Raw genomic sequence first — 27,944 nt, 5'->3', positions numbered from 1 at the left:
TGCGTTAACGCATTCATTAATTAATGCCGACAATTATTTTATCGCGCGTTAATGCATTTTAATTATTTATTTTTTTAATTGAAAGACAAGAGACAATACATATACATAACAACAAGAGGATGACAAGAACAGTGGGATAAAAGCCAGCAAACATCCTATAGTCAGTTGTGTGTGTGTGTGTGTGTGTGTGTGTGTGTGTGTGTGTGAACGTGTGGGTGTATGTCCTTGACCCTTTTGAGATGGGAAAAAATAATAATAATAATAAAAAAACAACAACAAAAAAACCTAAGTATTTTTAATTTATTATTATTGTAACAGACTGTCTCATGTTTATCGTTTTGTATTGGAGATGATATGTCCCTTCAGGGTTGCCGTAGAGAAAAGGCGACTTGCGCTTCTGGTCAGGGGGGGGCAGAAATAAAGAGAGAAGCTGCACCAGCTGTTGCTCTCCCTGGAGACTACTGGACATCGCTGTGGTCAACTCAGCAGACACTTACATTTTAGTGCACCTATATGCTGAAATTCACGGTAAACGCATTTAAACGGCACAGATCGGGAGCGAGCGAAGGACTTTGAAAGTTAGCGGAAAGATTAATGTGAGACAACATCCAGTTTCTTCAGACGAACATCCGGTTTTCAGAATAAGATGCCAACAAAGTATGAATTATATTCACATTAAGTATAAAGCATGCTACCTGCATCTCGTGAACCAAATATTATTGCCCTTTTGTTCATATAGCAGTACTTTTAAAATAAAAGTGCGCAATACACTACTTTTGAATTCATTATTGAACTTTGCCATAATCCATAAAATCCATGCGATTAATCGCGATTAAATATTTTAATTGTTGCCCAGCACTAGTATTAACATAAACTGAAAAATTAAAATTTACATAAGACAGATGCACAATGAATGAATCACAAAATAAATACATATTAACTGGAAGTTACTACATATTACTATGTAGTGAATACAATGCACAGACATCCCCCCTACTTGTGAGATAACATCTGCTGGCCGTTTTGGATATTACATACATTGAAGTATAAAATGAGTTACTCATGCAAACTAAAGAAAACAATGGGTATACAACAGGATTCAGCATAGATTTGCATGAAATGGCATTCTTACCAGAAATTAAACAAATACAGATATCACAGTTACAAACTACATTTTATATACCATATACTCAACAGTATTTATGATCAAATAAAAATGTGAAAAAAAGACATGAGTCACAGTATTCAATTTATTCAACTCATCACAACAAGTAAAAAAAAAACATGAATTGCAATGTCTTGCCTTTCTATAGTATCTTAATATACAATAACAGGGCTTCATTTGTTGTTACACCAATGCCATTTGTTTTGCAGGACACTTAGTGATCACAGATTAAAGACTTCTTGGTGGTATTTTGCCCATCAAATGTTTTTTTGAGTTTCGTTCTGGCCTGAAGATAATAATGTAACATTTCGGGAAAAAAATGCATACCAGCAGTCCAAAACTGGAGGCCAGAATGGCAAATATCTCCACAGCCACAGTGAACTTCCCGGGAGAGCTGACATATGCTGGGATAAATGTGATCCAGACTGCACAGAATATTAGCATGCTGAAGGTGATCAGTTTGGCTTCATTAAAGGTGTCTGGCAGCTTTCTAGCAAGAAAGGCAAGTACAAAACACAAGAGAGCAAGAAGTCCGATGTAACCCAACACAACCCAGAACCCAAAAGCTGAACCAAGGGCACACTCTAAGATTATCTTTTCTTTATAGTACTTCATGTTCCTCTTTGGGAATGGAGGATTAATTCTCAGCCAAAGAATACAAATTATAACTTGAATGAGTGTGAAAGCTGAAACACTGAGCCTCTGCTGTGCAGGCCCAAACCATTTCATCACATTACGACCTGGAAGTGTGGCCCTGAAGGCCATTAGCACCACTATAGTTTTCCCCAGAACACAAGAGATACAGAGGACAAACGTGATGCCGAATGCTGTGTGTCGCAGCATGCAGGACCACTCAGTGGGCCGGCCTATGAAGGTCAGAGCACACAGGAAACACAGCTTTAATGAGAACAGCAGCAGGAAGCTCAGCTCGGAGTTGTTGGCTTTCACAATAGGAGTCTCTTTATGAGTCAAAAAAATGATTGACGTCAGAAGAGATAAAAAGACGCCGCCACAGCCAAATCCAGCTAAAACGGTTCCCAGGATCTCTTTGTAGGAAAGGTATTCAGTCGGTTTTGGAAGACACTTGTCTTTCTTTTCATTTGGCCAAAATTCAGGTGGACAGATCAAACAGTGTGGATAATCTGTAAAATAAATACAATTATACAGAAATGCAATCATTAAACCAAAATAAAATATCATCCAAAATTACATTTGTCAACATTATAATATATTTTTTTAAATGTATCATTGATACAATACATGAATGACTCCAATTTGAAATCTGTTACTCACTTGTCTGATTACTTATTGATCCCTCAGGACACTCAAAGCAGTCAAAGCAGCACACGGGCTTAAACTTGTTTATGGCCTTACGGGTCCCTGCTGGGCATGGATCTCTGCAGACAGATCTTGGCACCTGATTCGGCAAAACACATGTCAAAAATGTTTGTATGTCAGACATCGCAATGTTGTATAAAGTTTTAAAATGATTCATGTCAAGACTCCATCTTACTGTACATGTTGCATGTGTGCGGGGACTGACGACCACAGGGGCAGCTGACCTGAATACTCTTTAAGACATTACCTGTGCTGGCCACAGAGTACTCTCATACAGAGTACTCTCATCAGCTGTCCCTATGGAGGTCGGTGTCCTGGGTTACACAATGCAACCTTCCGTTCACTTTACCTCATGACTGTTTCCTCCCCAAACTATTTTGGCGTTGTCTTTTAGTTTGAATTCTTCCCCCTCTGGGTACGAGGCATCATATTGACCAACATTGACAATCTCAACAGAGCCATCTTCTTTCATTTGCCAGTTAACTAAGTCATACTGGGCAACTGAGTCTCCATTTTCATCAAGAAAAACTTTGGCCCCATTCTGTGTCGTGAAGTTCACATAGTTAATGTGTTCCAACACCTGTAGAGAGACAATCAGCACATTCTAGCAAACAAACAAACTTGCAACCAAAAGAGAAACCTTTAAGACATTAGTATTGAAATGGTACCCAAAATGAATACATAAGATTGTATTGCTTTGCATTCATCACAAAACAGAATCACTAAATACTAAATATGTATGCTATGGCTGAATAAATACACAATAACTTACTAGCTTAGGCTGAACTTCGGTCTTGTTCACACAGGGCTTTCCAGTGGTGGGATTTGAGCCATTTTTACATTGCAGTAGTGCATGTAGGGCATATGCCACCAAGTACACAGCTTTGTACACATTATTCTCATTCCTGAATTGTGTCACGTCTGTGTAGTCACTGGATACCGTCCGGAGATCCTCTGTGCCAGTGCACATAGTAGTGGTATTTGATGGAGAGAAGCTGCAGTCAAAGAACTTCTCCCAGAAAGCTTTTATTATCGTGCTCTGTGGTTCATCCGAAGGTTTCAAGTTGAGTAAGTATTCACCAAGACCTGGTATGTATGCCAGAGGGATGGCAAAGCCCATTGCTCCCTGTAAAATGTTCTTTCTCTTGACAGAAGCCAGGTCTGCTTGCGTGATCCAAGACTCACTTCCAAGCCACTGCTTTCCAGTGATGTTATAATTTTCAATGTTTGAAAGGAACGATTTGGTGAAAGACAAGGACATAAACAACAGGACCACTTTTGAAGAGGACTCCCTTAGTGTCTGTACAATAGCATCCAACTTGACTAGATTTGTCTCAGAGTACGGTAATGTGTATTCAACACATATGCTCTCTTTCTGTGCTTCCAATTTGAAATTAGTTGTACCTTCTTCTGAGTACAAATTTTTCGAGTATATAATCCCCACCCAGCGCCAGTCAAAATATTTCATAATCTGCACCAGACCATGGATTTGGAAGTGGTCACTTGGCACAGTTCTGAAGAATGTGGGGTACAGTCTTTTGTCACTCAAACAAGCACAGGTTGAAAGATGGCTTACCTTCAAAGAGAAAAAAGAAAATCTTAAAAACAATATATATACATATCTTTCAAAGATGGATTACAAATGAACATAAAATACAATGAAAATTGGAGAGTTTGCAAATATTTACTCTTACCTGTGGAATAGATAGCGGGCTTAGTATGATGTTTATGTCTTCACTCACTCCAGAGGATGAATGGCCTAAGAGAGCCTGGATCTGATCACTGCAGCCATTTGAATCTGCTCCATTTACTGCTTCTACAGCTGCTCGCATCAGGTTTTCATTCCCACAGCCGTTGTACAGCCTATAGCCCAGGCTCACTCCGGGAAGTAGCTTAGTATCTCTGTTAATCTCCTCCACAGTAAAAATCACCGTTCGGGCAAACTTCAATTCCCTGTCATTCAACCTGCAAACACAGTGTTAAGTGTATCAACAAATTACTAATGAACAAGTCATTATAGCTGATCATTTTGCAACACATCAAACTGACACATAAACCATGCTATTTTCATACATTGCATACAGTTTTTACATATTTTAACCACCTACTTAATGCAGTATGTGTGTGGAAGTGCCTGGTAGCCATGATCAATCAGTTTGCGTGTAATACTCATAGCGAAAACTCCTCCTATCATAAGATCACCTCCTTTGGAAAATTCCATGAACCCTGTCTGTCCGATCACTTTGCAAGTTTGGTTTTCTGACCTTGCCCTTGCCAGCAGAGAGAATAAGATAAAAGTGATCCAACCCATCACGAGTCACCCTCTTCTTCAGTGAAGCAACTCTGACCTGGGAGGTGACCTTTATAGCTTTTCCTACCATATGAGAAACATCAGCAGCCAATGTGAGCACACTTAATTCTCGATAGAGATTTTCTACGCATCACTGCACTTCTGAGAAACTGATCCTGCTGATTGACATGAAGGCAGAGGTCTGATTTACATTTTTTTTTTATCTGAAAATGGACGTAAGGAGTAAGTAAGGAATTGAAGTATTGAATAGGCTGTGAGTACATACTGTGCTGTGCAATACTTCTCAGTCATTTCTCAGGAACTCTATACACTTTATAGAGTTTATACTTTACAGTATACACTTGTTAAGATGGTGTGGATACCATGCAGTCTTCACAGCCAGTTGATGAAACCCCATTGTTTATTAATTGGTACACCTTTGTTTATAATAGACAGTATGATGTTGTATGAGCTGTGCCATGTAATCATGTATTTGATCACCTCAATTTGCAGAGTCTATGTCTGTGTTTTATCTCTCTGAGATCTCGGGTTTCTGAGACCTTACCACCTTATTCTATACTCTGGTATCAAATTGACAATTAACTATTGAAATCCAAAATAACAGATAGTATGTTTTTGGTAATTATTCATGCTTAGTTTACATTTTAGTAAAAATAACAGATTTAGTTCAACATCAATTTCGCTCATGCATCATTATATTATTAAATAATCGACTTGACTGCATTTATATACAGTTATATCCAAAGCACAAACAGTTTGCTTCTCATTCACCTATTCATCCACACAATCACACACTAATGATAGCGCAGTAAGGAGCTGGCCTACCCATGAGGAGCTATTAGGGTTTAATGTCGTGTTTAAAGGACACTTCAATAAATGAATGAGTTCATTCTGATACAAGCCATTCTTAAAATGCATAACCAACCCCAATTTGTTTGATATACACTGTATTATAAAAAAAATTAAATACAGTGTCAAAGATAGCATTTGTTAGAGGGTTAAGGTTTTGTTGTTAAATTACCCCAATAACTTAACACTCAAACTAATTAGCTGCATGTTTTTATTTTCTATTCAATGTTGTGGTTCGCATGACATGAAATGTTATCTCAGCCCACAAGAGGGTAGTTTAGATTGATCTATTTTCTTGTCCTCTTTCTTTCTGTACTTTGGTCTAATGTATATCTAAATGCATTTAAAGTAATTGGGCTTAATTTCATTACAACAGGATTTAATGAAATACATTTTTAAGAACGGTTATACATACGCATATTCATGAATGAGTTATTTAAACAGTTCAATAGAGTAATCATTTAAAATGTGTTATAATATATTTACTCTCACTATGGTCACTGTAAAGTTTTACATTTGTGTGCCATGCTAAGGGATTACAATAAATGAAGGCAATATCTCCATAAAAAAAGAAAATGTTTAATAAACTTATAAAGAGCTCTGTACAAGTGTTTATCACAGTCAGAACTTGTGTGAAATGTGTTGTAGCACTGATAAAAATGTAGCTACAGAGGCTTATTACATTCAACTTTCATGGTCTTCAATCACTGTCAAGTGTATGCTATCTTGTGTGAAATAAAAAAGAAGAGAAATTAAATATTCGCCATCACTTCAGCTGCTGAGGATGTCAATGGATCTGGTACACTGGTCAAAGTTAGATACAGTAGGGTATGTTTAATGGTTTTATTTTTAAATGAACCTGTTGACATTAATGACCAGTACATATTTTATTGGTACCCTTGAGTTCTGCAGACAGGTTACCAGTTGCACATGTAAAAGGACACTCAAAACATTCAATCTTGTCAGGATTGATTGGAGCAAACTGGAAAGTGAGACGAACACACAGAGCAACGTAGCCAGTAGCTCTATCTGCCCTAACACAGCCCAGGATCCTAGTGTTGATCCCACACTACCCTCAACAATTATGTCTTCAAACAAGCGTTTTCTGTTCTTTCTTGGAAAAGGAGAACTGAAAGTCAGCCAGATAAACAACACAGTGACAGGCAGAGCCCTAAATTGTTGCTGCGTGAGACACGACAATGTCATGACAGTATGAGCAGCCCTGCAGGCAATTAACACATGAACAGTTTTCCCCAGACCACAAGAGAGGAAGACAACAAAGGAGATCCTGACAGCTACCGGGGACCACTCAGAGGGCTGATGGATGGTAACTGATGGTGAAAAACAGCGCAATGTCATGGTGAAAAACATCGCCATCGTGGAGTTCCTACCATGAGCAGAGCTGACTCTGTTTGATGACCTCTTGATCCTTGTCATGTAGATTTCAAGCAGTAACACAGCTGCCAGAAAATATCTTGCTATCCATCTGCTGGTGTCTACAGGCATCCCACTCTTCACCCTGCCTGTGTAAATAAGAAAGAAAGTGTGAGATTACTATCTAACTTGTAAAAAAAGATGAAAGCATGCTTTTCTTGCAATGAATGGCGTTTTTGTTTTGTTTTTCAGTATCACCTGCTTGTTTCAGAAGTACTTCTTTAAGACAGTGTGATACAGAGAACTTTGATGGCATCTGATGACAAGATGTGAAAGGTTATTACTGCACACACATCACACAGCCATGCATACAAATACGGATAGGCTATATCACGATAAAGTATGTGTTAGATGATATACATTTTTCAGATAATATACATTAATATTAACATATATATATATATATATATATATATATATATATATATATATATTAGTGCTGGGCAAGTTAACGCGTTAATTTCGCGTTAACGCATTCATTAATTAACGCCGACAATTATTTAATCGCTCGTTAATGCATTTTAATTTTTAATTTTTAATTTTTTTAATTGAAGGACAAGAGACAATACATATACAAAACAACAAGATGATGACAAGAACAGTGGGATAAAAGCCAGCAAACATCCTATAGTCAGTTGTGTGTGTGTGTGTGTGTGTGTGTGTGTGTGTGTGTGAACGTGTGTGTGTATGTCCTTGAGCCTTTTGAGATGGGAAAAAAATTATAATAATAATAATTAAAAAACAACAACAAAAAAAACGTAAGTATTTTTAATTAATTATTATTGTAACAGACTGTCTCATGTTTATTGTTTTGTATTGGAGATGATATGTCCCTTCAGGGATGTCGTAGAGAAAAGGCGACTTCCGCTTCTGGTCGGGGGGGGGGCAGAAATAAAGAGAGAAGCTGCACCAGCTGTTGCTCTCCCTGGAGACTACTGGACATCGCTGTGGTAAAGTCAGCAGACACTCAGATCTCCGTGGTCAACTCAGCAGACACTTACATTTTAGTGCACCTATATGCTGAAATTCACGGTAAACGCATTTAAACGGCACAGATCGGGAGCGAGCGAAGGACTTTGAAAGTTAGCGGAAAGATTAATGTGAGACAACATCCGGTTTCTTCAGACGAACATCCGGTTTTCAGAATAAGATGCCAATAAAGTATGAATTATATTCACATTAAGTATAAAACATGCTACCTGCATCTCGTGAACCAAATGTTATTGCCATTTTGTTCATATAGCAGTACTTTTAAAATAAAAGTGCACAATACACTACTTTTGAATTCATTATTGAACTTTGCCATAACAATCCAAAAAATCCATGCGATTAATCAGATTAAATATTTTAATCGTTGCCCAGAACTAGTATTAACATAAACTGAAAAATTTAAATTTACATAAGACAGATGCACAATGAATGAATCACAAAATAAATACATATTAACTGGAAGTTACTACATATTACTATGTAGTGAATACAATGCACAGACATCCCCCCTACTTGTGAGATAACATCTGCTGGCCGTTTTGGATATTACATACATTGAAGTATAAAATGAGTTACTCATGCAAACTAAAGAAAACAATGGGTATACAACAGGATTCAGCATAGATTTGCATGAAATGGCATTCTTACCAGAAATTAAACAAATACAGATATCACAGTTACAAACTACATGTTATATACCATATACTCAACAGTATTTATGATCAAATAAAAATGTGAAAAAAAGACATGAGTCACAGTATTCAATTTATTCAACTCATCACAACAAGTAAAAAAAAAACATGAATTGCAATGTCTTGCCTTTCTATAGTATCTTAATATACAATAACAGGGCTTCATTTGTTGTTACACCAATGCCATTTGTTTTGCAGGACACTTAGTGATCACAGATTAAATACTTCTTGGTGGTATTTTGCCCATCAAATGTTTTTTTGAGTTTCGTTCTGGCCTGAAGATAATAATGTAACATTTCGGGAAAAAAATGCATACCAGCAGTCCAAAACTGGAGGCCAGAATGGCAAATATCTCCACAGCCACAGTGAACTTCCCGGGAGAGCTGACATATGCTGGGATAAATGTGATCCAGACTGCACAGAATATTAGCATGCTGAAGGTGATCAGTTTGGCTTCATTAAAGGTGTCTGGCAGCTTTCTAGCAAGAAAGGCAAGTACAAAACACAAGAGAGCAAGAAGTCCGATGTAACCCAACACAACCCAGAACCCAAAAGCTGAACCAAGGGCACACTCTAAGATTATCTTTTCTTTATAGTACTTCATGTTCCTCTTTGGGAATGGAGGATTAATTCTCAGCCAAAGAATACAAATTATAACTTGAATGAGTGTGAAAGCTGAAACACTGAGCCTCTGCTGTGCAGGCCCAAACCATTTCATCACATTACGACCTGGAAGTGTGGCCCTGAAGGCCATTAGCACCACTATAGTTTTCCCCAGAACACAAGAGATACAGAGGACAAACGTGATGCCAAATGCTGTGTGTCGCAGCATGCAGGACCACTCAGTGGGCCGGCCTATGAAGGTCAGAGCACACAGGAAACACAGCTTTAATGAGAACAGCAGCAGGAAGCTCAGCTCGGAGTTGTTGGCTTTCACAATAGGAGTCTCTTTATGAGTAAAAAAAATGATTGACGTCAGAAGAGATAAAAAGACGCCGCCACAGCCAAATCCAGCTAAAACGGTTCCCAGGATCTCTTTGTAGGAAAGGTATTCAGTCGGTTTTGGAAGACACTTGTCTTTCTTTTCATTTGGCCAAAATTCAGGTGGACAGATCAAACAGTGTGGAGAATCTGTAAAATAAATACAATTATACAGAAATGCAATCATTAAACCAAAATAAAATATCATCCAAAATTATATTTGTCAACATTATAATACTTTTATTTAAATGTATCATTGATACAATACATGAATGACTCCAATTTGAAATCTGTTACTCACTTGTCTGATTACTTATTGATCCCTCAGGACACTCAAAGCAGTCAAAGCAGCACACGGGCTTAAACTTGTTTATGGCCTTACGGGTCCCTGCTGGGCATGGATCTCTGCAGACAGATCTTGGCACCTGATTCGGCAAAACACATGTCAAAAATGTTTGTATGTCAGACATCGCAATGTTGTATAAAGTTTTAAAATGATTCATGTCAAGACTCCATCTTACTGTACATGTTGCATGTGTGCGGGGACTGACGACCACAGGGGCAGCTGACCTGAATACTCTTTAAGACATTACCTGTGCTGGCCACAGAGTACTCTCATACAGAGTACTCTCATCAGCTGTCCCTATGGAGGTCGGTGTCCTGGGTTACACAATGCAACCTTCCGTTCACTTTACCTCATGACTGTTTCCTCCCCAAACTATTTTGGCGTTGTCTTTTAGTTTGAATTCTTCCCCCTCTGGGTACGAGGCATCATATTGACCAACATTGACAATCTCAACAGAGCCATCTTCTTTCATTTGCCAGTTAACTAAGTCATACTGGGCAACTGAGTCTCCATTTTCATCAAGAAAAACTTTGGCCCCGTTCTGTGTCGTGAAGTTCACATAGTTAATGTGTTCCAACACCTGTAGAGAGACAATCAGCACATTCTAGCAAACAAACAAACTTGCAACCAAAAGAGAAACCTTTAAGACATTAGTATTGAAATGGTACCCAAAATGAATACATAAGATTGTATTGCTTTGCATTCATCACAAAACAGAATCACTAAATACTAAATATGTATGCTATGGCTGAATAAATACACAATAACTTACTAGCTTAGGCTGAACTTCGGTCTTGTTCACACAGGGCTTTCCAGTGGTGGGATTTGAGCCATTTTTACATTGCAGTAGTGCATGTAGGGCATATGCCACCAAGTACACAGCTTTGTACACATTATTCTCATTCCTGAATTGTGTCACGTCTGTGTAGTCACTGGATACCGTCCGGAGATCCTCTGTGCCAGTGCACATAGTAGTGGTATTTGACGGAGAGAAGCTGCAGTCAAAGAACTTCTCCCAGAAAGCTTTTATTATCGTGCTCTGTGGTTCATCCGAAGGTTTCAAGTTGAGTAAGTATTCACCAAGACCTGGTATGTATGCCAGAGGGATGGCAAAGCCCATTGCTCCCTGTAAAATGTTCTTTCTCTTGACAGAAGCCAGGTCTGCTTGCGTGATCCAAGACTCACTTCCAAGCCACTGCTTTCCAGTGATGTTATAATTTTCAATGTTTGAAAGGAACGATTTGGTGAAAGACAAGGACATAAACAACAGGACCACTTTTGAAGAGGACTCCCTTAGTGTCTGTACAATAGCATCCAACTTGACTAGATTTGTCTCAGAGTACGGTAATGTGTATTCAACACATATGCTCTCTTTCTGTGCTTCCAATTTGAAATTAGTTGTACCTTCTTCTGAGTACAAATTTTTCGAGTATATAATCCCCACCCAGCGCCAGTCAAAATATTTCATAATCTGCACCAGACCATGGATTTGGAAGTGGTCACTTGGCACAGTTCTGAAGAATGTGGGGTACAGTCTTTTGTCACTCAAACAAGCACAGGTTGAAAGATGGCTTACCTTCAAAGAGAAAAAAGAAAATCTTAAAAACAATATATATACATATCTTTCAAAGATGGATTACAAATGAACATAAAATACAATGAAAATTGGAGAGTTTGCAAATATTTACTCTTACCTGTGGAATAGATAGCGGGCTTAGTATGATGTTTATGTCTTCACTCACTCCAGAGGATGAATGGCCTAAGAGAGCCTGGATCTGATCACTGCAGCCATTTGAATCTGCTCCATTTACTGCTTCTACAGCTGCTCGCATCAGGTTTTCATTCCCACAGCCGTTGTACAGCCTATAGCCCAGGCTCACTCCGGGAAGTAGCTTAGTATCTCTGTTAATCTCCTCCACAGTAAAAATCACCGTTCGGGCAAACTTCAATTCCCTGTCATTCAACCTGCAAACACAGTGTTAAGTGTATCAACAAATTACTAATGAACAAGTCATTATAGCTGATCATTTTGCAACACATCAAACTGACACATAAACCATGCTATTTTCATACATTGCATACAGTTTTTACATATTTTAACCACCTACTTAATGCAGTATGTGTGTGGAAGTGCCTGGTAGCCATGATCAATCAGTTTGCGTGTAATACTCATAGCGAAAACTCCTCCTATCATAAGATCACCTCCTTTGGAAAATTCCATGAACCCTGTCTGTCCGATCACTTTGCAAGTTTGGTTTTCTGACCTTGCCCTTGCCAGCAGAGAGAATAAGATAAAAGTGATCCAACCCATCACGAGTCACCCTCCCCTTCAGTGAAGCAACTCTGACCTGGGAGGTGACCTTTATAGCTTTTCCTACCATATGAGAAACATCAGCAGCCAATGTGAGCACACTTAATTCTCGATAGAGATTTTCTACGCATCACTGCACTTCTGAGAAACTGATCCTGCTGATTGACATGAAGGCAGAGGTCTGATTTACATTTTTTTTTTATCTGAAAATGGACGTAAGGAGTAAGTAAGGAATTGAAGTATTGAATAGGCTGTGAGTACATACTGTGCTGTGCAATACTTCTCAGTCATTTCTCAGGAACTCTATACACTTTATAGAGTTTATACTTTACAGTATACACTTGTTAAGATGGTGTGGATACCATGCAGTCTTCACAGCCAGTTGATGAAACCCCATTGTTTATTAATTGGTACACCTTTGTTTATAATAGACAGTATGATGTTGTATGAGCTGTGCCATGTAATCATGTATTTGATCACCTCAATTTGCAGAGTCTATGTCTGTGTTTTATCTCTCTGAGATCTCGGGTTTCTGAGACCTTACCACCTTATTCTATACTCTGGTATCAAATTGACAATTAACTATTGAAATCCAAAATAACAGATAGTATGTTTTTGGTAATTATTCATGCTTAGTTTACATTTTAGTAAAAATAACAGATTTAGTTCAACATCAATTTCGCTCATGCATCATTATATTATTAAATAATCGACTTGACTGCATTTATATACAGTTATATCCAAAGCACAAACAGTTTGCTTCTCATTCACCTATTCATCCACACAATCACACACTAATGATAGCGCAGTAAGGAGCTGGCCTACCCATGAGGAGCTATTAGGGTTCAATGTCGTGTTTAAAGGACACTTCAATAAATGAATGAGTTCATTCTGATACAAGCCATTCTTAAAATGCATAACCAACCCCAATTTGTTTGATATACACTGTATTATAAAAAAAATTAAATACAGTGTCAAAGATAGCATTTGTTAGAGGGTTAAGGTTTTGTTGTTAAATTACCCCAATAACTTAACACTCAAACTAATTAGCTGCATGTTTTTATTTTCTATTCAATGTTGTGGTTCGCATGACATGAAATGTTATCTCAGCCCACAAGAGGGTAGTTTAGATTGATCTATTTTCTTGTCCTCTTTCTTTCTGTACTTTGGTCTAATGTATATCTAAATGCATTTAAAGTAATTGGGCTTAATTTCATTACAACAGGATTTAATGAAATACATTTTTAAGAACGGTTATACATACGCATATTCATGAATGAGTTATTTAAACAGTTCAATAGAGTAATCATTTAAAATGTGTTATAATATATTTACTCTCACTATGGTCACTGTAAAGTTTTACATTTGTGTGCCATGCTAAGGGATTACAATAAATGAAGGCAATATCTCCATAAAAAAAGAAAATGTTTAATAAACTTATAAAGAGCTCTGTACAAGTGTTTATCACAGTCAGAACTTGTGTGAAATGTGTTGTAGCACTGATAAAAATGTAGCTACAGAGGCTTATTACATTCAACTTTCATGGTCTTCAATCACTGTCAAGTGTATGCTATCTTGTGTGAAATAAAAAAGAAGAGAAATTAAATATTCGCCATCACTTCAGCTGCTGAGGATGTCAATGGATCTGGTACACTGGTCAAAGTTAGATACAGTAGGGTATGTTTAATGGTTTTATTTTTAAATGAACCTGTTGACATTAATGACCAGTACATATTTTATTGGTACCCTTGAGTTCTGCAGACAGGTTACCAGTTGCACATGTAAAAGGACACTCAAAACATTCAATCTTGTCAGGATTGATTGGAGCAAACTGGAAAGTGAGACGAACACACAGAGCAACGTAGCCAGTAGCTCTATCTGCCCTAACACAGCCCAGGATCCTAGTGTTGATCCCACACTACCCTCAACAATTATGTCTTCAAACAAGCGTTTTCTGTTCTTTCTTGGAAAAGGAGAACTGAAAGTCAGCCAGATAAACAACACAGTGACAGGCAGAGCCCTAAATTGTTGCTGCGTGAGACACGACAATGTCATGACAGTATGAGCAGCCCTGCAGGCAATTAACACATGAACAGTTTTCCCCAGACCACAAGAGAGGAAGACAACAAAGGAGATCCTGACAGCTACCGGGGACCACTCAGAGGGCTGATGGATGGTAACTGATGGTGAAAAACAGCGCAATGTCATGGTGAAAAACATCGCCATCGTGGAGTTCCTACCATGAGCAGAGCTGACTCTGTTTGATGACCTCTTGATCCTTGTCATGTAGATTTCAAGCAGTAACACAGCTGCCAGAAAATATCTTGCTATCCATCTGCTGGTGTCTACAGGCATCCCACTCTTCACCCTGCCTGTGTAAATAAGAAAGAAAGTGTGAGATTACTATCTAACTTGTAAAAAAAGATGAAAGCATGCTTTTCTTGCAATGAATGGCGTTTTTGTTTTGTTTTTCAGTATCACCTGCTTGTTTCAGAAGTACTTCTTTAAGACAGTGTGATACAGAGAACTTTGATGGCATCTGATGACAAGATGTGAAAGGTTATTACTGCACACACATCACACAGCCATGCATACAAATACGGATAGGCTATATCACGATAAAGTATGTGTTAGATGATATACATTTTTCAGATAATATACATTAATATTAACATATATATATATATATATATATATATATATATATATATATATTAGTGCTGGGCAAGTTAACGCGTTAATTTCGCGTTAACGCATTCATTAATTAACGCCGACAATTATTTAATCGCTCGTTAATGCATTTTAATTTTTAATTTTTAATTTTTTTAATTGAAGGACAAGAGACAATACATATACAAAACAACAAGATGATGACAAGAACAGTGGGATAAAAGCCAGCAAACATCCTATAGTCAGTTGTGTGTGTGTGTGTGTGTGTGTGTGTGTGTGTGTGTGTGAACGTGTGTGTGTATGTCCTTGAGCCTTTTGAGATGGGAAAAAAATTATAATAATAATAATTAAAAAACAACAACAAAAAAAACGTAAGTATTTTTAATTAATTATTATTGTAACAGACTGTCTCATGTTTATTGTTTTGTATTGGAGATGATATGTCCCTTCAGGGATGTCGTAGAGAAAAGGCGACTTCCGCTTCTGGTCGGGGGGGGGGCAGAAATAAAGAGAGAAGCTGCACCAGCTGTTGCTCTCCCTGGAGACTACTGGACATCGCTGTGGTAAAGTCAGCAGACACTCAGATCTCCGTGGTCAACTCAGCAGACACTTACATTTTAGTGCACCTATATGCTGAAATTCACGGTAAACGCATTTAAACGGCACAGATCGGGAGCGAGCGAAGGACTTTGAAAGTTAGCGGAAAGATTAATGTGAGACAACATCCGGTTTCTTCAGACGAACATCCGGTTTTCAGAATAAGATGCCAATAAAGTATGAATTATATTCACATTAAGTATAAAACATGCTACCTGCATCTCGTGAACCAAATGTTATTGCCATTTTGTTCATATAGCAGTACTTTTAAAATAAAAGTGCACAATACACTACTTTTGAATTCATTATTGAACTTTGCCATAACAATCCAAAAAATCCATGCGATTAATCAGATTAAATATTTTAATCGTTGCCCAGAACTAGTATTAACATAAACTGAAAAATTTAAATTTACATAAGACAGATGCACAATGAATGAATCACAAAATAAATACATATTAACTGGAAGTTACTACATATTACTATGTAGTGAATACAATGCACAGACATCCCCCCTACTTGTGAGATAACATCTGCTGGCCGTTTTGGATATTACATACATTGAAGTATAAAATGAGTTACTCATGCAAACTAAAGAAAACAATGGGTATACAACAGGATTCAGCATAGATTTGCATGAAATGGCATTCTTACCAGAAATTAAACAAATACAGATATCACAGTTACAAACTACATGTTATATACCATATACTCAACAGTATTTATGATCAAATAAAAATGTGAAAAAAAGACATGAGTCACAGTATTCAATTTATTCAACTCATCACAACAAGTAAAAAAAAAACATGAATTGCAATGTCTTGCCTTTCTATAGTATCTTAATATACAATAACAGGGCTTCATTTGTTGTTACACCAATGCCATTTGTTTTGCAGGACACTTAGTGATCACAGATTAAATACTTCTTGGTGGTATTTTGCCCATCAAATGTTTTTTTGAGTTTCGTTCTGGCCTGAAGATAATAATGTAACATTTCGGGAAAAAAATGCATACCAGCAGTCCAAAACTGGAGGCCAGAATGGCAAATATCTCCACAGCCACAGTGAACTTCCCGGGAGAGCTGACATATGCTGGGATAAATGTGATCCAGACTGCACAGAATATTAGCATGCTGAAGGTGATCAGTTTGGCTTCATTAAAGGTGTCTGGCAGCTTTCTAGCAAGAAAGGCAAGTACAAAACACAAGAGAGCAAGAAGTCCGATGTAACCCAACACAACCCAGAACCCAAAAGCTGAACCAAGGGCACACTCTAAGATTATCTTTTCTTTATAGTACTTCATGTTCCTCTTTGGGAATGGAGGATTAATTCTCAGCCAAAGAATACAAATTATAACTTGAATGAGTGTGAAAGCTGAAACACTGAGCCTCTGCTGTGCAGGCCCAAACCATTTCATCACATTACGACCTGGAAGTGTGGCCCTGAAGGCCATTAGCACCACTATAGTTTTCCCCAGAACACAAGAGATACAGAGGACAAACGTGATGCCAAATGCTGTGTGTCGCAGCATGCAGGACCACTCAGTGGGCCGGCCTATGAAGGTCAGAGCACACAGGAAACACAGCTTTAATGAGAACAGCAGCAGGAAGCTCAGCTCGGAGTTGTTGGCTTTCACAATAGGAGTCTCTTTATGAGTAAAAAAAATGATTGACGTCAGAAGAGATAAAAAGACGCCGCCACAGCCAAATCCAGCTAAAACGGTTCCCAGGATCTCTTTGTAGGAAAGGTATTCAGTCGGTTTTGGAAGACACTTGTCTTTCTTTTCATTTGGCCAAAATTCAGGTGGACAGATCAAACAGTGTGGAGAATCTGTAAAATAAATACAATTATACAGAAATGCAATCATTAAACCAAAATAAAATATCATCCAAAATTATATTTGTCAACATTATAATACTTTTATTTAAATGTATCATTGATACAATACATGAATGACTCCAATTTGAAATCTGTTACTCACTTGTCTGATTACTTATTGATCCCTCAGGACACTCAAAGCAGTCAAAGCAGCACACGGGCTTAAACTTGTTTATGGCCTTACGGGTCCCTGCTGGGCATGGATCTCTGCAGACAGATCTTGGCACCTGATTCGGCAAAACACATGTCAAAAATGTTTGTATGTCAGACATCGCAATGTTGTATAAAGTTTTAAAATGATTCATGTCAAGACTCCATCTTACTGTACATGTTGCATGTGTGCGGGGACTGACGACCACAGGGGCAGCTGACCTGAATACTCTTTAAGACATTACCTGTGCTGGCCACAGAGTACTCTCATACAGAGTACTCTCATCAGCTGTCCCTATGGAGGTCGGTGTCCTGGGTTACACAATGCAACCTTCCGTTCACTTTACCTCATGACTGTTTCCTCCCCAAACTATTTTGGCGTTGTCTTTTAGTTTGAATTCTTCCCCCTCTGGGTACGAGGCATCATATTGACCAACATTGACAATCTCAACAGAGCCATCTTCTTTCATTTGCCAGTTAACTAAGTCATACTGGGCAACTGAGTCTCCATTTTCATCAAGAAAAACCTTGGCCCCGTTCTGTGTCGTGAAGTTCACATAGTTAATGTGTTCCAACACCTGTAGAGAGACAATCAGCACATTCTAGCAAACAAACAAACTTGCAACCAAAAGAGAAACCTTTAAGACATTAGTATTGAAATGGTACCCAAAATGAATACATAAGATTGTATTGCTTTGCATTCATCACAAAACAGAATCACTAAATACTAAATATGTATGCTATGGCTGAATAAATACACAAGAACTTACTAGCTTAGGCTGAACTTCGGTCTTGTTCACACAGGGCTTTCCAGTGGTGGGATTTGAGCCATTTTTACATTGCAGTAGTGCATGTAGGGCATATGCCACCAAGTACACAGCTTTGTACACATTATTCTCATTCCTGAATTGTGTCACGTCTGTGTAGACACTGGATACCGTCCGGAGATCCTCTGTGCCAGTGCACATAGTAGTGGTATTTGATGGAGAGAAGCTGCAGTGAAAGAACTTCTCCCAGAAAGCTTTTATTATCGTGCTCTGTGGTTCATCCGAAGGTTTCAAGTTGAGTAAGTATTCACCAAGACCTGGTATGTATGCCAGAGGGATGGCAAAGCCCATTGCTCCCTGTAAAATGTTCTTTCTCTTGACAGAAGCCAGGTCTGCCTGCGTGATCCAAGACTCACCTCCAAGCCACTGCTTTCCAGTGATGTTATCATTTTCAATTTTTGAAAGGAACGATTTGGTGAAAGACAAGGACATAAACAACAGGACCACTTTTGAAGAGGACTCCCTTAGTGTCTGTACAATAGCATCCAACTTGACTAGATTTGTCTTAGAGTACGGTAATGTGTATTCAACACATATGCCCTCTTTCTGTGCTTCCAATTTGAAATTAGTTGTACCTTCTTCTGAGTACAAATTTTTCGAGTATATAATCCCCACCCAGCGCCAGTCAAAATATTTCATAATCTGCACCAGACCATGGATTTGGAAGTGGTCACTTGGCACAGTTCTGAAGAATGTGGGGTACAGTCTTTTGTCACTCAAACAAGCACAGGTTGAAAGATGGCTTACCTTCAAAGAGAAAAAAGAAAATCTTAAAAACAATATATATACATATCTTTCAAAGATGGATTACAAATAAACATAAAATATAATGAAAATTGGACAGTTTGCAGGTATTTATTCTTACCTGTGGAATAGATAGCGGGCTTAGTATGATGTTTATGTCTTCACTCACTCTAGAGGATGAATGGCCTAAAACAGCCTGGATCTGATCACTGCAGCCCTTTGAATCTGCTCCATTTACTGCTTCTACAGCTGCTCGCATCAGGTTTTCATTCCCACAGCCGTCGTACAGCCTATAGCCCAGGCTCACTCCGGGAAGGAGCTTAGTATCTCTGTTAATCTCCTCCACAGTAAAAATCACCGTTCGGGCAAACTTCAATTCCCTGTCATTCAACCTGCAAACACAGTGTTAAGTGTATTGACAAATTACTAATAAACAAGTTATTATAGCTGATCATTTTGCAACACATCAAACTGACACATAAACCATGCTATTTTCATACATTGCATACAGTTTTTACATATTTTAACCACCTACTTAATGCAGTATGTGTGTGGAAGTGCCTGGTAGCCATTATCAATCAGTTGGCGTGTACTACTCATAGCGAAAACTCCTCCTATCATAAGATCACCTCCTTTGGAAAATTCCATGAACCCTGTCTGCCCGATCACTTTGCAAGTTTGGTTTTCTGACCTTGCCCTTGCCAGCAGAGAGAATAAGATAAAAGTGATCCAACCCATCACGAGCCACCCTCTTCTTCAGTGAAGCAACTCTGACCTGGGAGGTGACCTTTATAGCTTTTCCTACCATATGAGAAACATCAGCAGCCAATGTGAGCACACTTAATTCTCGATAGAGGTTTTCTACGCATCACTGCACTTCTGAGAAACTGATCCTGCTGATTGACATGAAGACAGAAGGTCTGATTTACATTTTTTTTTATCTGAAAATGGACGTAAGGAGTAAGTAAGGAAGTGAAGTATTGAATAGGCTGTGAGTACATACTGTGCTGTGCAATACTTCTCAGTCATTTCTCAGGAACTCTATACACTTTATGGAGTTTAAACTTTACAGACTTGTTAAGATGGTGTGGATACCATGCAGTCTTCACAGCCAGTTGATGAAACACAATTGTTTATTAATTGGTACACCTTTGTTTATAATAGACAGTATGATGTTGTATGAGCTGTGCCATATAATCATGTATTTGATCACCTCAATTTGCAAAGTCTATGTATGTGTTTTATCTCTCTGAAATCTCGGGGTTCTGATGCCGTGTTCACACCAAGCGCGAATTCATCGCGCCGCATATTCGCGTCAATCGCGCCGCAGGTCTCACCGGGGACCATTTGTGTACATTCGCGCGAATCGTGCCGGAGAGGGGGCGGGGCTTATCGCCCTGAAAGCCGTTCAACTGTCCGCCATTAACCATGGGAAAAATAACCTATTTCTGCTTAGTACGTGTTGTGGAAGTCACAGATATCCCAGGAAACTAAACGCCGTCATGTCTGGGTTCATAATATTGTTCAGAGGAGCTCCGTGGATTTTATCGAGCTGTACTCACTGTGTCTAGCAAGCCACAGGTCGCTGTTTACTACAGCTTTACACAAAATAAACTGATTTGGCTGTGATTTAACGACAATAAACCGACAAAAAGGGACTCCGAAATAACTACGTAATGATGCCGATTTGTAGGCTACTTGTCTTCTCAATGGAGCTCGGACGGATCGGTGGTAGGCTATGCTAACATTGTAGCAGCTCCACCAACAGTCAGAATAACGTCATGTAGACGGAAATACTGTAGCACCCCGTTGCCACAGAGACCCGGTTCAAAACACCGTAAAGGCACGTACGCACAGGAAGCAATGTTTATGAAAATATAAATCTTTTATTGGTACAAATATACTTATGTAGGGTAACCAGTGACAGCTGGTTTAGCGGGCAGGAGGAGTTCACCGACCATGCGCTAAGATTGGCATCACAAGCAATTTAAAGCAAAATAAACAAAACAAAAGACCAAGACAGCGTCCCACTAACTAATGTTCAGCAACCCAGCCACCCCCACTTGGATTCCCCCCCAGCTACCCTTGGCTGCACTGCTCAGGAAGCTCTGGATCAGCCATCCCCCAAACACACGCTGTCCCCTCCATAACGGATGCCTCCCAGACACTGCGCTACCGACACAACTTATGCGGCCTCACGCTACGTCTCCGCTTGTTGTAGGAGAGAAAGTAGTTGGACTCGGCACCCCTGCTTGTGGCGGCGGCGGCGGAGACAGAGAGCAGATTCAGCACAGCCGCTCGTGACAGCGGTGAGAAAGACCAAGGACGCGATCTGCCAGCAGGTGCATCTTTTCAACTAATCAGGCTCGTGCACCTCATTTCCGGTCCGGCGGACCCAATAGTTTCACCCAGTCAGTTCCACTTAGTTACAATACGGCAGCGTCGATTCATTGTTTGTACCATATGGTTTACACACACATTTATACACATAGTTTGGTCCAGTCTCTATTGATATGAGGTATCGTAGAGCTCTGGGTGAACACAGACGGCTACAGTATTTATTTCCTGATTCAACAACGGCAGGAAGTCAGTGATGACAGGGGGAGCAACTCAACGCTGATAGGCTATCGCACCGGGGCGTAACGCGAATATTTCGGCGAAGTTGAAAAATTTCAACTCACGCAAATTTGCGCCGCAAAATCGCGTCCATCACACCGCGCCATCGCAAATTCGCGCCGTACCAGTCTCATCGCGTCTGTGCATAGACTTTGTATGTAATCTACTCGTGCGAATAATTCGCGCCGCGTTTGGTGTGAACGCAGCATGAGACCTTAATAATAATAATAATAATACATTTTATTTATATAGCGCTTTAAAAGGCACTCAAAGACACTTTACATGTTAAAAACAGAAACAATAGAAGCATTTATAATAAGAACAAAATATACGACATAACAGTAAGAAAAAAATTAATAAAATAAAATAAACATGAAAAGAAAGAAAGAAAACATACATGACTGACTTTAGAGGTTAAAAGCAGATTTGAATAGGTGAGTTTTAAGTGCAGTTTTGAAAGTGGCAAGTGACGAAGAATGTCTGAGGTGTTGGGGCAGGGAGTTCCAGAGGGAGGGGGCAGCAACGGAGAAGGCCCTGTCCCCCCAGGTCCGATGCTTGGACAGAGTAGGGGGGGTAAGGAGGTTGGCGTCAGCAGATCTGAGGTTGCGGTTGGGAATGTGATGGTATAGGAGGTCCGAAAGGTATGAAGGGGCAAGGTTGTGGAGGGCTTTGTAGGTGATGAGGAGGAGCTTGAACTGGATTCTTTGCTGTATGGGGAGCCAGTGGAGGTTTTGAAGGACTGGGGTGATGTGGTCTCTGGTGCGGGATGCTTACCACCTTATTCTACACTCTGGTATCAAATTGACAATTAATTATTGAAATCCAAAACTACAGATAGTATTGTTTTGCTTAGTTTAAATTTTAGTAAAAATAACAGATTTAGTTCAACATCAATTTCGCTCATGCATCATTATATTATTAAATAATCGACTTGACTGCATTTATATATAGTTATATCCAAAGCACAAACAGTTTGCTTCTCATTCACCTATTCATCCACACAATCACACACTAATGACAGCGCAGTAAGGAGCTGGCCTATCCATCAGGAACAATTAGGATTCAATGTGGTGTTTAAGGACACTTCAATAAATGAATGAGTTTATTCTCATACAAGCCATTCTTACGGCTTGCCCGATCTGAACCCGAATGGTGTTTCGTTATTGGACTTCTGTGCTTGCCACGGTTTGGCCATAACGAACACTATGTTCGAACATAAGGTGGCTCATAAGTGTACCTGGTACCAGAACACCTTAGGCCGGAGATCAATGATCGACTTTGTAATCGTATCATTTGATTTGCAGCCATATGTCTTGGACACTCGGGTGAAGAGAGGAGCAGAGCTGTCAACTGATCACCACCTGGTGGTGAGTTGGATCAGATGGCAGGGGAACCGGTTGGAAAGACCCGGCAAGCCCAAACGTGTAGTGAGGGTAAACTGGGAACGTCTGGCGGAGGACCCTGTCCGGGAGGTCTTTAACTCCCACCTCTGGAAGAACTTCTCACACATCCCGAGGGAGGTTGGGGACATGGAATCCGAGTGGACCATGTTCAAAGCCTCTATTGTGGACGCGGCCGCTAGGAGCTGTGGCCGGAAGGTCATCGGTGCCTGTCGTGGCGGCAACCCGAGAACCTGGTGGTGGACACCGGAGGTGAGGGAAGCCGCCAAGCTGAAGAAGGAGACCTTCAAGGCCTGGTTGGCCCAGGGGTCTCCTGAAGCAGCTGACAGGTACCGGCAGGCCAGACGGGCTGCAGCTGCGGTGGTCGCGAATGCTAAAACTCGGGCATGGAAGGAGTTCGGGGAGGCCATGGAGAAGGACTTTCGGTTGGCCTCAAGGAGGTTCTGGCAAACCATCCGACGGCTCAGGAAGGGAAAGCAGGGCTTACCCCAGGCTGTTCTCAGCAGGGGGGGAACTGCTAACCCGGACAGAGGACATCGTCGGGCGGTGGAAAGAGCACTTTGAGGAACTCCTAAACCCGACCAACATGTCCTCTGCAGAGGAGGCAGCGCCTGAGGACCCAGGGGGAGGCTCACCCATATCCCTGGCAGAGGTCGCTGAGGTAGTTAAAAAGCTCCTTGGTGGCAAGGCCCTGAGATGCTGAAGGCGCTGGACATAGTTGGGCTGTCCTGGCTGACACGCCTCTTCAATGTTGCATGGGGGTCGGGATCAGTGCCCATGGAATGGCAGACCGGGGTGGTGGTTCCCATCTTCAAAAAGGGGGACCGGAGAGTGTGCTCGAATTACCAGGGTATCACACTACTCAGCCTCCCGGGGAAGGCTTATGCCAGGGTGCTGGAAAGGAGGCTCCGACCGCTTGAGTTTGCCCAACCAGTCTACATGTGCTTTGTGGACTTGGAGAAGGCTTTCGACCGGGTCCCTCGGGGGGTCTTGTGGGGGGTGTTGCAGGAGTATGGGGTGCCGGACCCGTTACAATGGGCGATCCGGTCTCTGTACGACTGCAGTAGGAGCTGTGTCCGCATTCTCGGCAATAAGTCAGACACGTTCCCGGTGGGTGTTGGCCTCCGCCAGGGCTGCCCTTTGTCACCGGTCCTGTTCGTGATTTTCATGGACAGGATATCTAGGCGCAGCCTGGGGGCGGAGAACGTCAGTTTCGGGGGTCTCGGGATCGCCTCTCTGCTATTTGCAGATGATGTGGTCCTGTTAGCCTCCTCGGATCATGACCTCCAGCATTCACTGGGGCGGTTTGCAGCCGAGTGTGAAGCGGCGGGGATGAGAGTTAGCACCTCCAAATCTGAGGCCATGGTTCTCTGCCGGAAACCGGTAGATTGCTCCCTCCAGATGGGGACGGAGTGCCTACCTCAAGCGAAGGAGTTTAAGTATCTCGGGGTCTTGTTCACGAGTGAGGGTAAGATGGAGCGGGAGATCGACAGACGGATCGGTGCGGCTGCAGCAGTAAAGCAGGCGCTGCAGCGGACCATCTTGGTGAAGAGGGAGCTGAGCCGGAAGGCAAAGCTCTCAATTTACCACTCGGTCTACGTTCCTACCCTCACCTATGGTCACGAACTCTGGGTCGTGACCGAAAGGACAAGGTCACGGCTACAAGCGGCCAAAATGAGTTTCCTCCGTAGGGTGGCTGGGCTCAGCCTTAGAGATAGGGTAAGGAGCTCGGTCATCAGGAGGGAGCTTGGAGTCGAGCCGCTACTCCTTCGCATCGAAAGGAGTCAGCTGAGGTGGTTCGGGCATCTAATTAGGATGCCTCCTGGACGCCTCCCACTGGAGGTTTTCCAGGCACGTCCAACTGGGAAGAGACCCCGGGGAAGACCCAGAACACGCTGGAGAGATTACATCTCCCAGCTGGCCTGGGAACGCCTCGGGATCCCCCAGAATGAGTTGGAACATGTTGCCGGTGAGAGGGAGGTCTGGGTCGGCCTGCTTGGCCTGCTTGGCCTGCTGCCACCGCGACCCGACCCCGGATAAGCGGTGGAAAATGGATGGATGGATGTGGTTCGCATGGCATGAAATGTTATCTCAGCCCACTAGAGGGTAGTTTAGATTGATCTATTTTCTTGTCCTCTTTCTTTCTGTACTTTGGTCTAATGTATATCTAAATGCATTTAAAGTAATTGGGCTTAATTTCATTACAACAGGATTTAATGAAATACATTTTTAAGAACGGTTACACATACGCATATTCATGAATGAGTTATTTAAACAGTTCAATAGAGTAATCATTTAAAATGTGTTATAATATATTCACTCTCACTATGGTCACTGTAAAGTTTTACATTTTTGTGCCATGATAAGGGATTACAATAAATGAAGGCAATATCTCCATAAAATGTGTTGAATGTGAAATGTGTTGTAGCACTGATACAAATGTAGCTACAGAGGCTTATTACATTCAACTTTCATGGTCTTCAATCACTGTCAAGTGTATGCTATCTTGTGTGAAATAAAAAAGAAGAGAAATTAAATATTCGCCGTCACTTCAGCTGCTGAGGATGTCAATGGATCTGGTACACTGGTCAAAGTTAGATACAGTAGGGTATGTTTAATGGTTTTATTTTTAAATGAACCTGTTGACATTAATGACCAGTACATATTTTATTGGTACCCTTGAGTTCTGCAGACAGGTTACCAGTTGCACATGTAAAAGGACACTCAAAACATTCAGTCTTGTCAGGATTGATTGTAGCAAACTGGAAAGTGAGACGAACACACAGAGCAACGTAGCCAGTAGCTCTATCTGCCCTAACACAGCCCAGGATCCTAGTGTTGATCCCACACTACCCTCAACAATTATGTCTTCAAACAAGAGTTTTCTGTTCTTTCTTGGAAAAGGAGAACTGAAAGTCAGCCAGATAAACAACACAGTGACAGGCAGAGCCCTAAATTGTTGCTGCGTGAGACACAACAATGTCATGACAGTATGAGCAGCCCTGCAGGCAATTAACACATGAACAGTTTTCCCCAGACCACAAGAGAGGAAGACAACAAAGGAGATCCTGACAGCTACCGGGGACCACTCAGAGGGCTGATGGATGGTAACTGATGGTGAAAAACAGCGCAATGTCATGGTGAAAAACATCGCCATCGTGGAGTTGCTACCATGAGCAGAGCTGACTCTGTTTGATGACCTCTTGATCCTTGTCATGTATATTTCAAGCAGTAACACAGCTGCCAGAAAATATCTTGCTATCCATCTGCTGGTGTCTACAGGCATCCCACTCTTCACCCTGCCTGTGTAAACACGAAAAAAAGTGTTAGATTACTATCTAACTTGTAAAAAAAAATGAAAGCATGCTTTTCTTGCAATGAATGGCGTTTTTGTTTTGTTTTTCAGTATCACCTGCTTGTTTCAGAAGTACTTCTTTAAGACAGTGTGATGCAGAGAACTTTGATGGCATCTGATGACAAGATGTGAAGATGGTTATTACTGCACACACATCACACAGCCATGCATACAAATACGGATAGGCTATATCACGATAAAGTATGTGTTAGATAATATACATTTTTCAACTGTCATCACTGCATTTATATTCACACATATATATATATATATATGGTGGTTTGTCATTTCTATATACATATATAAGAATTTCTACTGTCATTGTATCCAGAATGCCCACACTTATGTACAAACTACAAAATTCTGTACTTCTGTGCACACATGGCAATGTCTTTTCATATTTTTCTCATATCAGCAGATTCCTCACGACCATATCTGACAGTAAAATGTTAAATGTATTACTTGTTCTTAATTGAACTAATAAATAGCTGACATGATTGAAATACTTCCGCTGTTGAAGTTGACTGTATTTTGTATGTTCTTAAGTCAGTGATGAGCACTGTTGATGCTGTAACACACCACTATGGACAGTCTGAGGCAGAAGTAAGGCACAGCGCAGAAATACTGTAAGTGTACATGCAAACCTGCCCTTTGCAGCTCCTGACATACATTTTAATTTATTCAATACCATATGATGAGGACAACAGGTTCACTTGACTCTCAGGCAGTAGTAAGATAAGGAATTACGGAAATGCCTGTCGAAGTTCTCTTAGGAAGAAAAACACCTGCAGAATTCTGACCTCTAGGTTGTGTACTTTACAGATGCAGATACAATCCAATGGTTTCCAGTGATCTAGTAGAACAATGGTAATGATGTAGGAGCAGTAAGCCACATTTCTCTGGAAAAACAAATAAAAGACAGATGCTTCTGTAATTCAAACGTGTGCTATGATTATCAATCTGTGTCTGTATGGAGGAAAATGACAGACGAACACAAAATATTGTTAATACGTTTCATAAGAAATTGATGTGAGCTGAAATGCAAGTTCTACACACAAGAAAGGCAATAATTATTGAGTGCACTGTTCTAAATTCGAATTCAGATTTAATTTAACATGCAATTTGATGAATATGATTACTGTTATCATGTAACTATGGCGCTCACCTCTATTGTAAGTAGCCGACAGCTGGTCTTCGACCGGATATGCAGCAAAAACTGCTGAAATTTACACTTGCAGACGGGCCTGTTTTGCACCACAATTTCCTTCACTCTTTGCAACAGGTGCACACA

At 40.5% G+C, this 27,944-nt stretch overlaps 3 protein-coding genes across 3 annotated transcripts; all 3 read right to left on the bottom strand.

Annotated features, from left to right (window-relative positions):
• Positions 1-1,393: 1,393 nt before the first annotated feature.
• On the bottom strand, positions 1,394-4,563 carry LOC142959360 (extracellular calcium-sensing receptor-like). Its single transcript, XM_076100614.1, has 6 exons — positions 4,553-4,563; positions 4,198-4,468; positions 3,276-4,079; positions 2,853-3,083; positions 2,459-2,582; positions 1,394-2,307 (listed from the first exon to the last, which is right to left on the bottom strand). Exons 1-6 carry the CDS (start codon positions 4,561-4,563, stop codon positions 1,394-1,396), a joined length of 2,355 nt encoding a protein of 784 aa, XP_075956729.1.
• Positions 4,564-8,996: 4,433 nt separating this feature from the next.
• On the bottom strand, positions 8,997-12,166 carry LOC142959359 (extracellular calcium-sensing receptor-like). Its single transcript, XM_076100613.1, has 6 exons — positions 12,156-12,166; positions 11,801-12,071; positions 10,879-11,682; positions 10,456-10,686; positions 10,062-10,185; positions 8,997-9,910 (listed from the first exon to the last, which is right to left on the bottom strand). The coding sequence occupies exons 1-6, from the start codon at positions 12,164-12,166 to the stop codon at positions 8,997-8,999; spliced, it is 2,355 nt and encodes a 784-aa protein (XP_075956728.1).
• Positions 12,167-16,599: 4,433 nt separating this feature from the next.
• Positions 16,600-21,403, bottom strand: LOC142959358 (extracellular calcium-sensing receptor-like). The gene is made up of 6 exons (XM_076100612.1): positions 21,366-21,403; positions 19,404-19,674; positions 18,482-19,285; positions 18,059-18,289; positions 17,665-17,788; positions 16,600-17,513 (listed from the first exon to the last, which is right to left on the bottom strand). The coding sequence occupies exons 1-6, from the start codon at positions 21,401-21,403 to the stop codon at positions 16,600-16,602; spliced, it is 2,382 nt and encodes a 793-aa protein (XP_075956727.1).
• Positions 21,404-27,944: the final 6,541 nt, after the last annotated feature.

Source organism: Anarhichas minor, unplaced genomic scaffold, assembly GCF_050575085.1.
Source record: "Anarhichas minor isolate MPS153535 unplaced genomic scaffold, ASM5057508v1 ptg000026l, whole genome shotgun sequence".
Taxonomy (NCBI): domain Eukaryota; kingdom Metazoa; phylum Chordata; class Actinopteri; order Perciformes; family Anarhichadidae; genus Anarhichas; species Anarhichas minor.
The sequence above is the reverse complement of the archived record's forward strand: the minus strand, read 5'-3'. Positions and strand labels throughout refer to the sequence as shown.

Coding starts and splice junctions, on each gene's coding strand:
- LOC142959360 (XM_076100614.1), bottom strand. Junction 4,080..4,197: donor GCCCGCTATCTATTCCACAG/GTAAGAGTAAAT, acceptor TTCTCTTTGAAG/GTAAGCCATCTTTCAACCTG. Junction 2,308..2,458: donor ATCAATAAGTAATCAGACAA/GTGAGTAACAGA, acceptor TTTATTTTACAG/ATTATCCACACTGTTTGATC.
- LOC142959359 (XM_076100613.1), bottom strand. Junction 10,687..10,878: donor CCGAAGTTCAGCCTAAGCTA/GTAAGTTATTGT, acceptor GTCTCTCTACAG/GTGTTGGAACACATTAACTA. Junction 10,186..10,455: donor GGGGAGGAAACAGTCATGAG/GTAAAGTGAACG, acceptor TTGCCGAATCAG/GTGCCAAGATCTGTCTGCAG.
- LOC142959358 (XM_076100612.1), bottom strand. CDS start 21,403: ATGGCTGATCCAGAGCTTCCTGAGCAGTGCAGCCAAGG. Junction 17,789..18,058: donor GGGGAGGAAACAGTCATGAG/GTAAAGTGAACG, acceptor TTGCCGAATCAG/GTGCCAAGATCTGTCTGCAG. Junction 17,514..17,664: donor ATCAATAAGTAATCAGACAA/GTGAGTAACAGA, acceptor TTTATTTTACAG/ATTCTCCACACTGTTTGATC.